This window comes from Gymnoscopelus microlampas, assembly GCF_963454915.1.
Source record: "Gymnoscopelus microlampas genome assembly, chromosome: 14".
NCBI lineage: Eukaryota > Metazoa > Chordata > Actinopteri > Myctophiformes > Myctophidae > Gymnoscopelus > Gymnoscopelus microlampas.
Genome location: NC_139951.1, coordinates 1,080,237 through 1,097,879, shown reverse-complemented (window position 1 = coordinate 1,097,879; position 17,643 = coordinate 1,080,237). Strand labels below are relative to the sequence as shown.

Genomic DNA, 17,643 nt, shown 5'->3' with positions numbered 1-17,643 from the left:
TCTTTATGGAAGATCTGCAGAAGGGAAGTGATGTTGTCTTCAAATCAGCAAAACACAGCGGCAAAAACTATTTACACTATGCATGTGAAAGAGCCAGCAGACCCAGAGGGAAAAGCACTGGTGAATCAGTTAAAACAAGGGCTAATTCCTGTCAAGCGTATGTGTCCTTTAACTTCATAGAGCAGGCAAGTTACAGCGCTGTTGTCATTCGAAAAAAGCTGCTTCACACAGGACACGATCCAACCAGCAATGAGGAGAAAAAGAAGCACCAGATAGACCCAGAAGTGTTGGGATTTGTGGAGATATGGCTCACCCAAGGCTTCTCCATTTCCAAAATTGTTCTCAAAAGCTGTGATTGGGCACACAGTCATGGGTACACAAATAAGTATGACAGACGTTACTTTGTCTCTCCAGAAGATGTGAGACTTGTGAAACGCAAGATCCATCTCCTGTCCTTACCAGATGCTGACGATTCAGTGAGTGTGGAGAAGTTGGTGACAAGTGAACTGAAAGATAACATTTGCTTTTTTCAACCACTCACTAAAGAACAGCCCCTGATCATCATTGTTCAAACAGTAGAGCAAAAGGCTCTACTGCAAGACAACCCCCACCCAATGGTTTTCATGGATGCATCATATAAAGGTTTGACAGCATATGGGTATGCTTTGTATGCCCTTCTGCTGGTAAATCAAACAGGAAGAGGAGTCCCATTTGCTTACTTAATAATGAGCAAAGAATCATCAGATATACTGGAACTCTGCTTGAGCAAACTCTGTTCAAGTAATCCAAACTTTTACCCAAGGTGAGACCAGGAGTACCTTTACAGTGTCAATACTAACAAAACTGGCCCAGGGTAGGAAACCACCATTAAACCTCTAAACCTTTGATTCTGAGAAGAACATAATAGTGATGATGATGATGAAGATGATTACTTACTATTGAAACCAATGCTATGCCCTATAGGGCGAGTGCACCCCAATAGTTGTATTCTAGTCATTAAAGGGGAAATCCACCCCTTTTCAATATTTAACTATGTAATTAATATAGCATAAAGGAGTTGTGTGGAAATAAGAAAAAAGTTCCCCCCTTTCTGTGTTGCCTTGAACTGGAGGATTGATTGTGGGTTTAACATTGCAAATTACACTGTGATGACTCATCATGGTGTAATTTGCTATGTAAACCCTGTTATATGACTGCTGTCTGTGCTGTTCATTGTATTTCTAACAACCTTTTATTATTTCCACACAACTCCTCTAAGGTCTATTAAGTTTAATGTTGAAAAACAAAAACACAATTTCTGAGAATGCAGATTAATGTGAAATCATGCAAATGGTGGAGAAGTCTAGCTAGATCTTTTGAAAACAACGTGAACTCACTTCCCAAAAGTCACATTAGAATAGAGAAATTAGTCATTTTACGATTTACAATTAATTGTGCTTCTTCAGAGTCCCCACTAATATCCTATCCTTAACTGGCTGCTGGCTAGACTTAATTCATGTTCAAATTGATGACAACAATGCATTATTACAAACTTGAAATGATGCTACCGCAGTACCCAGCTTTCAATATATCTTGTTTTTCCTAGGTCAGTAATGATCGACAGAGACTTGAAAGAGATGAATGCCATAAAACGGGTTTTTCCAAAAGCCAAGGTTCTCCTGTGTTGGTTTCATGTTCTCCAGGTATCTATCTATGGCAATAAAGTAAGTCACTCAATGAGTAATTACATTTTAACATGCAACTAAAACCTGACCGTGTAATATCACCGTTAGTTTCTCACTCATCTGCAATTTTGCAATTGTTGACGAGATGTCCCTAATAAGTCAGATGTGGTGTGAATAAGTATTTTGTAAATTATGTGTTGAATTGTGTGTTCTATATTGTATTATGGTGGCTATTTTATCTATTTTGTTGCTCATGGCGCTTCAATCCCAATTGATTCTCTGAAGTGAGTTAGTTAAAGTGCAGTTAAAGTATCTTACAAGTTCAAATTGAGATTTACCTACTGTATACATTCTGTATACAAATTAGCTTCATGTTTGAAAAAACATTAAACTCACACATTTTGTTTGTTAAAGGCTGTACATCGCTGGATAACATCGAGAGATGGTGGGAATCTCTCACCTCCACAACGAAACGTTGTAATGCATGCCATTGCTGAAAGCATGTGCAACGGTAATAAAGATGTACAATTTGAAAACCTATTGTGTAGATCTTTCTGAATATGTACTATTTAAAAAAATAACAATACAAAAATATATGTTTATGCCCTATACTTTTAGGAAGAAGAATTTGTGACTGTGTCCAATTCAAAGTGCAAAGAGCTTGAGGCACAGCTTGGCAGCAGCCAAGTGACTACTTACCTGAAAGTACACTGGTTTCCATATGCATCACTCTGGGCCAATTTTGGACGACAGTTTGATCACAACAGCAGTGACACCAACAACAAGGCTGAGAGGTAGTAAAAGTATACACTATCAACCTGCACAGTGAATGATATATTGTTTTTATTTAAAAAAAGATTACATCTTTTCATAAAGATGGTCGAAAACAAATGACTAACTACAAATGAAACATTGAAAACATAATGGATTCATGTTTGATCCATGATAATCGTCATTGATAGCATAATGTCTCTTTCATAACTTCCTTTCTACAAAAGCTAGGCTCTTTAGCATGCTGGGAACTGGAGTTATGACTGTTTAAACCCCAACCAATCGGAACAACACACATGTCCCATTAGTTGAGTTGAGTTACCAGATCAGATAACACAACGTAAGGATGAGAGATTGAATGAAGCTCTTGCAAAGTATACCACCTCAGAAGAAACATTAGAATCACACATTTCCCTACAAAAAATAATGTGTGTAGGGTCTACAAATCAAGTTATCCATCTCTTGACAGTGTCCTGCTTTACATTGAATCCACCACAACACAAGCTAATTTTTGTCTAATATGTGAGTTATACAACATTCATGATATTGTTTTCCTGATTTTTTCAGGTTTTTTCTTGCGCTGAAATACCAGTTCCTGAGGGGAGAAGCAAACAGAAGGGTTGATCAGCTGTGTGTGTGTGTGTGTGTGTGTGTGTGTGTGTGTGTGTGTGCGTGCGCGCGTGCATGCGTGCGCGCATATATGTATATGTATATATATTTATACACAGGGGTGCACATAACTGGTGCGCAGGTGCGCATGCGCACCCAAAATAAAAAATGCGCACCACATCAGGCGACGTGAGGCGCTTTTGCGCACCAACAGCTTGGACAGGAATTTCCAAGCTTTTCTTTTTTAGCAAAACTAAAAAATAAAAGCCTGGAGATCGAGGCTAGGAATTTACTTCCTGAAGCCACACTCACACAATCACTCTAAAGCACCCGTCGGCCCCATGTACAGCCATTAGGCGGAGGGGTAGAGATATGACTCGCGTCGCCTCGCATCGCCTCGCATTGCCTCGCTGCGTGCACGCAGCCAGCAGCGGCTGTTAGAGGCACTCGTCACCGATGATGAACGCACCGTAATGGTGCAAAATATGCCGTGAACGTCCCAATCTGGCGGATAAAATCAGCGCAGCAGCACAGGGCACCAACCTTGGGGGCTTTATCTAACAGCGTGAGAAAAAGAAACGGCGAAAATCGGCGGAATTTAGAAGCAGAGCGTCCTTTTTTTCTCGCACCCCCCCCCCCCCCCCCCCCCCGCTGACAAAACTGTCCAGTGGGCACCGTGCTGAACCCCCCCCCCCCCCCCCCCGTTAACAAAACTGTCCGGGCTGAACCCCCCCCCCCCCCCCCGTTGACAAAACGGGACGGGCACCATGCGCACCAAGTCACATGTCCAGGTGCTCTTCTGCGTACACATATACATATACACATACACATACATATACATATACATATACATATACATACATACATACATACATACATACATACATACATACATACATACATACATACATACATACATACACACATACATACATACATACATACATACATACACACACACACACCATATATATCTCACATACACACACCATATACTGTGTAAAGGTCTGAGTGTCTGTCTGTCTGTCTGTTCGATGGGAGGGAGGAGAAGGGAGAGGAGGGGGAGGGAGGCTGAAAAGGAGGAGAATGAGGAGGAAGAGGGGAAGGACAGGAGGAGGAAGGTAGGAGCTTGGGCATTTGTAAAACTTCACATGACATTGTTTCAAACGGGATAGGACCTCATACTGTATATCTTCACGCTTTGGATGTAGGCACTATATAAATGCACCATGTATGTAGTTCACTCTAACGGGCTTGAGTTGCATATAGTGTTGGTTATTTCTATATACGGCATGTGGTCCTGGGCCCAAGTTACCCTTGTTTTCACTTCCATTCACCCCTGAAGCGGCATAGAGCCCCCTGGGGAGCAGATGTGGCTTACAGTCATTGGAATATGTTTCTGCCCCTGGTGAGGTGTGCCTCTCACTTTGAAAATCTGCTTTAAAATACTAGAAAGACTGAGCACACGATTTTGAGATGTTTTTGGGTTTGCTCAGAAATCTATCAAACATTTGCCCTTTCATGACTTTTACTTAACATATAAGCCAAGTGTTGGATTTTTCCACCATTTGAAGTGTTTGTAAATACGAAATAATTAATTTTGAGCGTTTCCTGGGCAATCTTGTTCAACTTCGAAATCTCAAAATCGGTCAAAATTACCTGCTCAGTCATGCGTGTGTTAAAGCAGTGTTTCCCCAACAGTGGCTCACAATTGTCACGGATTTCTTTCCTACATTTTGTCATCCAATTATTATTTCTAAGGTTTTTTTTACCATTAATTTCACGAGGATATCATCATCTTCTTTAACATTAATCTTTAACATTTAAAAAAAAAACATAAAATTCCATAAATTAGAAAACAAATAAAGAAGTAGTGAAAATAGCCGCTCTACAACCTTACATTGCGACACGTTGTGGCCTTGTAGATCTTCTATTTTCATTAGTTTGAGTCCCAGGCAAATGTCTAATCTCTCTTTTAGGTCTTGACCTGAAACGTTTGGGAATCTCTGCTATTGTTACTGCTACACACAATATGCTTCAAATGTGTGTGTACAGGTATATCCATGGTCAGCTAAGACTCCTGACATGTTGCTAAAAACACAATTTCCAATTCTAATATGATTTACCACAGAACTAATTAGAATTGAATTAATTGATTACAAATGAATAAGGACTCACTAACAAGGCCTGTTTTGCCTCACCCTTGTGTTATTTTCTGACTGTAGCTATCTGGATGAACTGGCAGACGCAGGAAGACTGAAGGTTTCCCTCTCGGCCTCGACTGCTTGTCTAGTCAAGATGCAGTGTGACTGTAAGTCATATGACAAAGGCAACGTACTGTATGCAAGCATGTGGCTTTGGCATGTGAAGAAGCTAAGAGGAGATGTGTGGACATCGAAAACCTTCGTGCTGACGTTGCACAAAGAATGTTAGAGAATCATCAGTACCATCTGGATGGTGACTGCCTCACAGTCTACCACAGTGACGAAAAGCCAACATTTGCCTTCAAAGGAGACTTGGCATTCTGCACATGTGCAGTCAATAGCTATAGTGAAAAGTGTGTGTGTTTACACATTCTTAACCTCATAACAACAGACATGCCACATACTGCACTTCCTGAAAGGGAAAGTGAGTGTCTGCCTTCTACATCTGTCAAATCAGAGGATGAGCTACAATCTATGATAAAAGACCTGCATGAGTGGAGTACATCAAAACATTATAAGTACAGCAATCAACTGTATGCTTCAATTAAAAGGGCACACCAATTGGCTTTTCACAGATTTGGCTTTGCCTCAAGAAAAAGAAAAATATCTGCACTTCATGCGTACCGCCAGCGTATAGAGAACGCTAAACGCTGCGAGATATACAAAACAATCAAAAAGAAACGGGCCAAAAAATCTCATTAAGGCATAATGTCTTGGGTGTCCAACCCATTAAAGCACGGTGGTGGTGGTCCACGGAGATATTGCAGGTGGTCCCTGGCTATGCGTTCAGAATATAAATTTGTTTTGTACCGGTGGTCCCGGGTCAAAATTATTTGAGAACCCCTGCATTAAAGGGATAGTTCACCCCCAATCTTCTTTTAATTTGTATTATTGGCTTAGTAAACCATGTAGAATGTACCAGTCCTGTAGAATGTTTTGATCTCAAAAGGAGAATAATTAAATGCCATAAAAAGCATTATTCAACACAAAATGTTTGTTTGTATGTAGATAGGAGATTTTGGCATTGAAGATTTTTTCTCTTGGATAGAAGTTATTGCTGCTTAGATGTCGTCATGATTTCATATCAATCTCATATCAATTAATTTGAATCTTCCATAAAATGCATTAAACCTATTTTTTTGTTTGTAGACCTGACTTTTTCTAGGTACAAAAGTCCTATCTGCATGTATGTAGATAGGAGGTTTTGGCGTTGAACGTTTTTGTCTTGGATAGAAGGTATTTCTGCTTAGATATGGATGTGATTGTCATGATCTCTTATCAAATAATCACAATCTGCCATAATTAAAAGCATTACTTTAAAAAAATTGGTTATTTTTTAAGCCTAACTATTTCTAGGTAAAAATCTATCTACATTCATGTACAGATAGTGTAGATAGGAGGTTTTGAATTTGAAAGTTTTTCTCTTGGATAGAAGTTATTGCTACTTACAGTAGTTGTGAACGTGATTGTAATGATCTCATATCAATCAATCAATCTGCAATAAAAAGCATTATTTACACTGCAAAAAAAACAAGGTTTCCGGCTATGAAAACCGATGAATATGAGATGTAAATTCAGAGAATTTACAAGAATTTACAAGAGTTTTCCACTCGGAAAACTAAAAGTTTTGTGAGTCGGTAAACTCCTGTATGGTACCAAATTAAGTATGCGTGACCCCCTGCTGGGGTTGCTGCCAGAAAATCACACCTTCAGCCCTAACCTGGATTTCCACAATTTGGGAGGGGGGAGATCCCCCCTCCCTCCTCCCTATCTCGAGCAATGCTACTGAGCATGTGCAATAAGCCACCTATGATTGGCTGTGACGTAGGTGGGAATCCCTCCCTTATTTTGGGGGTCACATTGTGTGTGTGTGGGGGGGGGGGGGGGGCTCACAAGGTGACCCCCCTCCTAGGGACCTGGGGGGTGGTGCCCCGCCCCTAGGGATCTGGGGGGGGGGTCCCCCCCCCCCTTATTCCCTTATTTTATATATATATATATATATATATATATATATTTTTTTATGTATATATATATATTTATTTATGTATATTTGTATGTATTTATTTAGTTATATACACAGTGTGTATATGTGTGTGTGTGTGTGTGTGTGTGTGTGTGTGTGTGTGTGTGTGTGTGTGTGTGTGTGTAATACACACACACACACACACACACACACACACACACACACACACACACACACACACACACACACACACACACATATATACATACAAGATTCTGAAAACAAATAGGCAACAATCTCAGTCAGGTAAATTGTGTTTATTGATTTAAAAAAAAACAGTATACAGTATACTTTGGCTATTCAAAAATATCTTCTAAAACAGTAAAAAAAAAATCCCCATCTCCCCATCCCCAAATGTTTTTTCCAGGGACCCCCAGAAGTTGTAAAAAAACTCCCACAAAGGGGACAATAATAAAAAAATAAATTGCAGTTCTGTCTCTCATGCAGTGTCTTGCTGAACGAACGGCCTCTGCTTCTCTTTGGAGTCCCTCCACCAAACTGGACAACTTAACAGTTACTGTGTAAGAGAGCTAAAAATGAGCTGTTCTGTGCCGGTGTGTCTCGCCGCACGCGGTGGTGATGAAGGGAACGCGGGTCTCTTCTGTTGTCTTTCCTCTCCTGAAGCACCTGGCATAAAGCAGAAAGCTCCAAATCTCTCTCGGGTGGAGATGAAACAATCCACACCGCCCGTCCATCTACGATGCCGTCCTCTTCATCTGACATTAGTTCAGGAACTGCATGCGCCCACACGGCCCTTTCTCCATCAGACTCCAGATATGCAGTCCTGGTGGTCATCAACTGTAAAACATAGAATAGCAATTAAATTATGTATTACATTACCATTATTACAGGAACACAGAATGTAAAACAAAAAAACATCTTACAAACAGTTCCATATAACTTACCCTCAATCTTCTCTGTCGGGTCTTCATTGAGGCATTCAGCTTTTTCTTCTGGTCAGCATTCTCTGGCTGGTCCAGGCGATGGCTTCTTCTCAGAGACTCAAAGTGTGTCCTGCAAGCCGCTGAAATACAAGGAAAACACAATTAGGATCTATTTAGTTGTTTATCTACACAAACAACACAATTCCACATCTACACTGCTCTAAAAGAGAACCTACATGTGACTGCAATTTTTAACTGGCCCCTGTAAAAGTCTAAGCTTTTACTGGAGCCAGTGGTGGAAGATGTACTTATATATTTTACTTAAGTAAAAGTAGCATATATTTCTTACCCGTTATAACGTCACGGTCTTCGTCGGGGAAAGCAATGCTGACCTGATCCAACATATGGGTCATCACTGCAAGATTATGTGGAGAATTGATACTGAAAATAAAAAGACAAAATGTTAGTTTATTCCAGCACACACAGCCACCAGTTCCAGACTCCAACCCCCTCCATTCGAAGCTCACACCTCCACCCCACCCTATTCAAAGCCTGCGTCAAAACCCACCTTCCCCTCCCCCCTAATTCAAACCTCTGTTTCTGCCTTAGCTTACTGGTTCCTTTTTAGAAGTATTTATCTCCTAATAAAGTTGTTGTTTTGTTGTAAAGCGACTTTACAACAAACTAAGAAAATCACTATATAAATGTTATGTATTGTTATTACTTAGCTGGGGTAAATTACACAGTGATACAACAAAAAAACGTACCTTTCTTTTGCATCAAGTCTCATGGCATTGTTTTCAGAGTTGTGTAGACGTCTCACCGCCTCCTGCAAACAGAAAGATTCACAAGTTAGTTGGACTATAAAAGCATAAAGGCCTTCTCTCCTTGTATGTATTAACTCAAATATAACAAAGGGGAAACTGTAAACTTAATGTAACAGAGGATTATTTCTTTCTGACAACTCTGCAGACATGTAATTGATAAATGCAAATTCAGTTAGTTTGCAAAAACAAACAAATTTCACAATTACGACATAAAGTGTTCCAGGTTTCCTGCTACAGTAATCCATGGCATATAATATTATGCTCTTGTGATACTAGTGCAATACAATATAATGTATCCTACTAACAATTTATAAATACGTCATGTAGGCTTGAAGCTTACCTTAATTCAAGTATGTTGAGTCAGTCAGCCAGTCAAGTCAACTGATTTTCATCTGGCTGCAGTGGATGGCAGTTAAGATTTAAAAAAATAGATAACCTGATTGGCCAAACTGAGAAGGAAAGTCATTGGTTGTGAATGGCTGTGCTGTGGAGAGACACTGCAGCATTCACATGATAATTAGCAACTTTGGTCAAAGCTGTCTGGAATGGGAAATGTTGTTATACTCTACATCTCAGAGGCAACTATTGCACTTTTTACTACAATGTAATTAATTAAAAACTTTAGTTAAGGTACTTAGATTTAGATTAGAGTATACATAAAAAAAACATAGATTAACAAATTAAGCCCTACATTATACAAAGCATTGCAATGTGATTTTTGTCAAAAGACCATAGTTAAGATTTAGATGAGTTAAATTACTTTTTAGATTATTTAAAAAGCATAGATTAACAAAGATATTGAAAAAAGTATATATTGTTTTGTTCCATTTTTGTAACGTAAACCTGCCAAACCTGTATTTTATTGCCGATTAAGCTCATTTGTAGAGAGAGAGAGAGAGAGAGAGAGAGAGAGAGAGAGAGAGAGAGAGAGAGAGAGAGAGAGAGAGAGAGAGAGAGAGACGTTTTTTACATGAAAAAAATGCTCCAGGCACCTTTCCTTAAAAACAACACAACATTTCACAATTAAAACAGATCAATCCTCGATTCCTCCCACATTCTAGAAACAATAAACATCCAATTTATACAGAGGGTTCAGCCATGACCAGTGTCACACAGTCTGTGAGTGATTCCTGATGTTGGACTGTGTTATAGGTAAATGAAAAGTTAACCCCTTCAATCAACTGAAAATGTTCCATGACATAATGCTATAATGTTTTATGGGTAATAGCTTGTAGATCTGCCATTTCTCACACACACACACACACACACACACACACACACACACACACACACACACACACACACACACACACACACACACACACACAATTAAGACCTATCCGGTGAACAGATATGGGAAATATTCTTATTCACTTAGATTATATATATAAAAAAAGATTAACAAATTAAGCCCTTTTTCAAGCCCTTAACAAAAAAAAATAAGATTATAGTTTTGTTTCGTTCCATTTTTGCTTTGGCAATGGAGAGAGGGAGAGGGAGAGAGAGACCCCCTCTTTAAACAAAGAGTGAATTTGGATGTCAAAGGAAATGGCCAGTCTCCTGCTGGGTCTTTGTCTGGCAGAGGAACGGTAAATCACTGATTTCCAAAGACGAATTTCACAGTAACCATTTTCAACTGTAAATTTCCAATTACGTACAAAAACACCAGCAAACTGCGGGTTTACTGAGCAACTGTAAATGCCCAAAAATGCCCATTAATGCCTCTTTTCTTGCAGTGTTAACCAAAAGTGTTTGGTTTGTAAGCCTAACTATTTCTAGGTAAAAACCTCCTATCTGTATGTATGTTATTTTCCCCATTTCATTTCATGTTCATTCATATAATTTATGGTTTTACATGATTATGATAATTTACTTTGCATGTCTTATCGTTTTCTTTTTTTCTTTTTTCCCAACAAAGTGGATTTTTCAGATAGGATGTTTTGCGTTTCAGCCATCGATATGTGCTATCATTTTGTTCGTATGACATCCAGGTGTGAGAAAAAGTACAGTACGATAGCAGTTTCAGACGTGTAGCTGAATAACATTTTAGGGGTTTAATTTGAATATGCAAAACTGCATAATTAAACGTTGTCTAAAGTTAAAATCATAACATTTTATGCACATTTCTGATGTTCGTACCATGGACGGACATCACCAACATCATAAAATAACGATAGATATAGTTCTGAATTAAACATCATAGAATAATGAGTGATACCTCTTTTTATGGGTTTGAGGATGTAGAAACCATTTAGACAATACAACTCAGGAAAACATGTACATGTAAACGAGGTTCACACAGCTACACTTAACTTAAGATAAAATGTATGCGCACGCAAGCGCACACACACACACACACACACGGTACACAAAGCCACGCACGATTTGCAGACATCTGTGAGAGTGTGGTTCTGCAGTGCTTTTGCTTGTTGTGGAATACTGAATACACAAAGATTATTGAAGAAAACCTCTTAATTTCAGGAGATATTCAAACAGACTTGAGAATGTTTCAACAGAGCTCTTTGACCGACTGCAGCAGTTTACTAGTAGCTGGTTCCTGTCTGAAACCACCTCCAGTGACATGAACATGATCCACTACCAAATATTCTGTGCAAAGAGAGGAGAGGCTGATTCCAGTCATCTCCCACCTCCCGCCTTCTCCATGCCCTCAGTGCACCATCTGGTGCAGATGGTTGAGTCTTCAGAAAGCATCTCCATATTCTAGTCTGGTGATTAGCACTGAGGGCTGGACAACAGCGTCACTGGATGTGAACAGCAGTTGTCACAGCAATGGACCTCCCAAAATATACAAACCACATGACTGTAGAGATGCTGTCTTACGATTTGCACAGTCGTGCACGGGCCAACGGTGCCGGAGATTAGCTGGTAACAGACGGACGGGCGGACGGACGGAGGTGAAAACAACTCATCACCCCAGAAAACATACTTTGATAACGGAATTATCCAAATTGACCTGTTAGTTCCTTATGTCATTCATTATGTACCACATTATCTTAATAAGATTAGGTCATATATAAAGGCCTAAAACAAGTAATCAGCTATACCAATTTTGACATTGCTATCATATCATTTCATACACTACAGACATGTACCAATACAAAAATCTTTCGTCCCTTCTAATGAGCACGAGCAAGGATCAGGGATCGAGACTATGATCTACTTGTAGGCTAATGATCTATCCTCACTGAATCATGACTTTTCGACCGTTGCTTTTTCAGAATTCTCAGGATCAACAACACTGCATCATGTCGTTATCTAATTCTATTCACTCCTACACTAGACATAAATACTAAGATGCAAATGGAAAATGCAAGTCTGGTTGCCATGACGCGAGTCACTTAAAAAATGAAAAATAAGACTCCAGTCAATTAGAGCAATGGGGCAGAAAAAGTATATGCATAGACCAATGTTAAATTGCTGCTCTGAGGGCAGTTAGTAAATGCTGCTCTCAGGGCAGCTTACATGATACATATGGACCAATGCTAAATTTCTTCTCTGAGGGCAGTTAGTAAATGTTGCTCTGAGGGCAGCTTAAATGATATGCATAGCCCAATGTTAAATTGCTGCTCTGAGGGCAGTTAGTAAATGCTGCTCTCAGGGCAGCTTAAATGATACATATGGACCAATGCTAAATTGCTTCTCTGAGGGCAGTTAGTAATTGCTGCTCCCAGGGCAGCTTCAATGATATGCATAGACCAATGTTAAATTGCTGCCCTGAGGGCAGTTAGTAAATGCTGCTCTCGGGGCAGCTTAAATGATACATATGGACCAATGCTAAATTGCTGCTCTGAGGGCAGTTTGTCAATGCTGCTCCCAGGGCAGCTTCAATGATATCCATAGACCAATGTTAAATTGCTGCCCTGAGGGCAGTTAGTAAATGCTGCTCCCAGGGCAGCTTACATGATACATATGGACCAATGCTAAATTGCTGCTCTGAGGGCAGTTTGTCAATGCTGCTCTGAGGGCAGCTTAAATTATACTTATGGACCAATGCTAAATTGCTGCTCTGAGGGCAGTTAGTAAATGCTGCTCCCAGGGCAGCTTCAATGATATGCATAGACCAATGTTAAAATGCTGCTCTTAGGGCACTTTGTCAATGCTACTCTCAGGGCAGCTTAAATGATATGCACACAACAAGGTTAATGTACTGTTCTGATTCTGCACAATTTAATAGCCTGCTAGCATTTTGTGTAAATGATTTGATAACACTGTATTTCAAAGCTAAACTACAGTAGCTAACCTTAGCAGCTTAGTAGCTTCATTTCAAAATGATTTATTAATTGCAATTTGTTTTGTTTTTTAGCTAGACATTAGCTAACATTAGCAGCAGCAAAGTCAGGATACAGTGGCTACCATTAGCAGCAACCTGCTAAGTTAGTTAGCTAGCAAACCTTAGCTTAATGAAAGTAGCACTTTCTAAATGTAGTTCTAGCAACATAGACCAATATTGGTAACATATTCAAATTATAAAGTTTTACCTTATGGGAGCAATATTGTGGTTGAAGAAAAAGAGAATATTGTGGTTTAAGCAATATTGTGGTTGAAGAAAAAGAGAATATTGTGGTTTAAGCAATATTGTGGTTGAAGAAAAAGGCAGAATATTGTGGTTTAAGCAGTAGACTGGCTGATCAAAGATGGCTGCCGCTGCACAGTTCAAAATGACCCCGCCTCCCAGCCCGCCTCTCACTGCTTCTGATTGGCCAGTCACGAGGACCAATGAAATTGAATGCTGCCCTCAGCATTCCAATGCTTATAAGTCACATCTGCAAGCATAGTGTCATAAGGCTTGCTGGAACGCCAATTAACGTGTGAGGGAATATTTTGAATTGTCTTTCTAGGAATGAGCTCAAACGGAACCAAGATAGCGAGGAAGGAGATATCGAGAACGTCATGACGAATGCTGACCCGCACAGAAGAAGAGAGGTTCTTCTGCACTTAATTGACCACACAGGTCCAGCATGCTACTTTAAGGAGGACAGCACATTTAGACGAAATATTTCATCACAATTCTTTTGTATAGATTTAATTCAGGAAAAGTGAAGACTTGGTCTTAGTCATTCTCTTCATATGCCATGCACATCTTTAACTTCAGACTTATTGGTCAACCCACTGAGGAAATAAGTACAGACAGAATGACACGTTTACTAATTATAAAGTAGGATTAAACTCAGGAGTCAATCAAGATCGAAAAATAACACAAGTGCCTGGAAATGCCAGCCAAACTGAAAATAAAGGAGAGGAGCTAGCTAGGCCAAATATTTATCAGTTTGGGGGCACGAAAACGTTTGAGAACTACTAGTAGTTCTCAAACGTTTTCGAGCAGTACTGCTACTGTATATAGCACTGTCGACTTAGCCACAAACGAGTCTAACAGTACCACCAGTCGTTTCCAGGCCTAATAAAATGATACACTGTGTGCTGTGCTGTGCTGCTGCACTGTCTGAGTGTTTTAGTTTAACCCTGCTGACGCAAGCAGCTTTTATAGGGGTGTTGGGCGGGGCTGCAACTGCAATTAGGAATGAGCAGCAGGTGTACAGCCTGATGAACGAGTGCAGCTAGTTAACAAGATTGTAACCCTTGTTATGTACACCAAAATGTCTTTGCCAAAAATAGCTGATCTACAAGCTGTAGATCTGCTAATTTTGGCTAATGTTCCCCCCAGAATATGGATGCTGGTTCAAGTGGTTAACGGTACGGGAGGCATGCGATAATCCGACAGACCTTTTCTCCGACTATGTGGCATCCGCGTGCGGTTAGGGTTAGGGTGCGGGTTTGGTTCGGGTTTAGTATTGAAACGTCGGAGCGCTGCGCTGTCGGAGGAATGCGCTCTCGGACTAACGTACTGCACCCTAACGGTACAGCCACATATTACAGTCATTGGCCTCATACAGCACTTGAATTGTTGTTTTTTGTTGTCACTTCCTCACACTGAACTTGAAACTAGTTGTTATTAGCTTTGAGGCTAATACCAACACTTTTGGGAGATGAAAACCGTTATAATAAACCTGTCAAACTGGACCGAGGATGAGGATGATCCATATCCAGAGCTGGGTTTTATTCCAAATCTGGAAGGTTTTTCTGGGTTTGTTTTAGATATGGAAGACAGCAAATATGTAGACTTGTATACAGCAAAGGGAAAGGCTAGCCTATACATTGTGTAAAAGCACTAAACAAAAATAAATTGAATGGGAGGGTTGACACAGTATGGAGACAAAAATTGGAGGTGGACAATGGTGTAAAACCTATATGGAGGGTATTATACAAACCACCTCTTAAAGAGGTGGTGCAATGGTTTTGCACTTTTTCTGTTTTTCATGTGTTTATGACGTTGATAGAACTTCATTAAGCCCCCTGGTGGTGTTTTTATGGTCTTCTCTGACAATTTTGAGTTTCTTCCTGGAGGCTGAAACCTTGAGGTTCAAACGTGCCAATAGAAAAACAGGACTTTAATGACACAGTCAGATTATACCCTCCCCCTCATTATCATAACACAACAGGTGTGGGCATGAGGAGGAGGAGGGACTTGGACAGGTGGGTGGTGCTAAGGTGGTGGAGGAGGTGCTAAGGTGAGAACCAGGTATACTTAAAGGGAAACTTCACCGATTTTGCTAAAAAATCCTATTTGTATGAGGTCTAGGACCCATAAACATGATCCTGGTGTGTTTTTTGTGTTGTGTCTGTGTTTTTAGATTTTTTATCCGTGAGATGATCCACACGCCTCAAATGACGCGGCTGTAACAGCTCGCCTTATGTCCGCACTACATGACTACAGCTGTAGTTCAAATCCCAAACAACCCCCATGGCCCAAAGGACCAGCCCCTGAGGGCTTTCCCCACTCGACCACGGCCACTCCCATTAGCTACCTCACACATGGACTGTCATGGCGTGTGTAAACATATCAGAGTTATACTTTAGTACCCGGACCCACACGCAGCTAAGGCGGGCAGTGAGGAGCAACAACCCGTCGGGGATGTTTCTTAGTGGAACTGACAGAATGTACACGGACCGCGGACGGTGGACGCTTGTCTCTCGAGTAAGTAAACATGCTGTAAAGTTGCCACTATCACTATAATCTCATGTTGTCTCCCTTGGGTAGACTAAACTAGCTTGTGGATCCTGGCGTGAACGGAACGTTTGTTATTGTTGACTTTGATGTAGCCTCGGAAACCCATGTCTTTTTTTTGGAACATGACTGTCATGGCGGAACTTCAACCTGGTGTTGGCACTTTTTCCATTCACAGCCCTTTCATCTACATAAACGTTCATATTTCAAATATGAAATTCTTACCCCGTGGCCACAGATGTTACAATTGGAATCGGATGGGTCTAAGTACACGTATCTTCCATATTGTTCAATAAAAAAACATTTAAATCCGAACGGTGGCCATTTTCTCATAGATGTATAATGTATCAGAGTGCAATACACATCCCAACCGATAGGGTCGCGTCATTGAAAGCATAAGGAGAAAATGGCCACCAATTGGATTAAAATGCTTTTTATTAAACAATACGGAAGATACTGGTACTTAGACCCACCCGATTCAAATTGTAACATCCGTGGCATGAGGTCAGGACTTTATATTTGAAATCTGAACGTTTATGTAGATGTACGGTCTGTACATGTAGAAAGTGCAAATACCAGGTTGAAGCTCCGCCATGACTGACATGTTTCAGAGCTACTGAGTACATGACGGCGTCGCATCCCGAAAATAGCAGATCTACAAGCTCACAACGCGTCGCGGACTCAACACTTTGTGAGCTTGTAGGTCTGCTATTTTCGGTGCGCATGCAACTAAGAATAAATTAGGTATCACGTCGGATGATATCCATGTAAACTACAAGTCTAATCTCATGTGTTCTTTCCAATGACAGGACAGAAATTGTCATCAGCCTGCAAAAATGGAACTGCTGTTGAAGACCTGGGACTACAGCCATTTATATTATTTTTCTAAATAAAACGGTTACATTTACACACTGCTTGCTCTACTCATTGATCATGGTATATTCTACATTGTGTAAGCATTTATAATGACAAAATATGAACACCCAATTCTATAAGGGTTCTTTTGAACTGTTTCATGATATAGGAGATGGTCTTTCATTTGGCAGAATGGCACATAATTACATGACTGTAAGCATTACAGATATAATGGTGAAAAACTCTTGTTCATTCTGTTAGTATTTACTTCTACATGTAATCATTATTTTTCTGGGGACCCCAGCACATTGGATTCAACTTTACTGGTCTTAGATACAATAGGCTATAGTAAAACCTAATATTATCCATACACCAATTGAAAGCATGAAACGGTTTAGTTTAGTCCAAAGAATATAACTGGAAATGACAGTGAAACATTATGCTCTGAGATATACGGAGTCACACATGACATGAGTATGAAACGTTTTGTTTTATTATTATATTGTTGACTATGCCGCATCTCCATGTCCCGACTCCCAAGTAGAAGATGGACGTCACGTCACCAGCACGGGACTGTAGATGGTGGGATGGAATGTTGAAAAAAAATATGATGCACGCGCGCGCGCACACACATTTAGTGTTACTATGCTAATTTATACATGATATATTTAGTTTACTATAAGATACAATCAAATCAATACAGAACACAATACAACAGCAGC

At 40.1% G+C, this 17,643-nt stretch overlaps 1 protein-coding gene and 1 long non-coding RNA gene across 2 annotated transcripts in view; one reads left to right on the top strand and one right to left on the bottom strand.

Annotated features, from left to right (window-relative positions):
- LOC311059739 overlaps positions 1 to 10,602 on the top strand; it is a 206,124-nt gene extending 195,522 nt beyond the window's left edge. Inside the window, exon 3 of the long non-coding RNA XR_014602197.1 lies at positions 10,593 to 10,602. This is a non-coding gene — a long non-coding RNA (uncharacterized lncRNA). The remainder of the gene's footprint in view (positions 1 to 10,592) is intronic.
- LOC311060605 (uncharacterized protein) lies at positions 7,779 to 9,359 on the bottom strand (the record flags this gene model as incomplete). Its single annotated transcript, XM_084078839.1, has 4 exons — positions 9,323 to 9,359; positions 8,505 to 8,596; positions 8,177 to 8,295; positions 7,779 to 8,069 (listed from the first exon to the last, which is right to left on the bottom strand). The coding sequence occupies exons 2-4, from the start codon at positions 8,566 to 8,568 to the stop codon at positions 7,779 to 7,781; spliced, it is 474 nt and encodes a 157-aa protein (XP_083934965.1). The 5' UTR covers positions 8,569 to 8,596; positions 9,323 to 9,359.
- Positions 10,603 to 17,643: the final 7,041 nt, after the last annotated feature.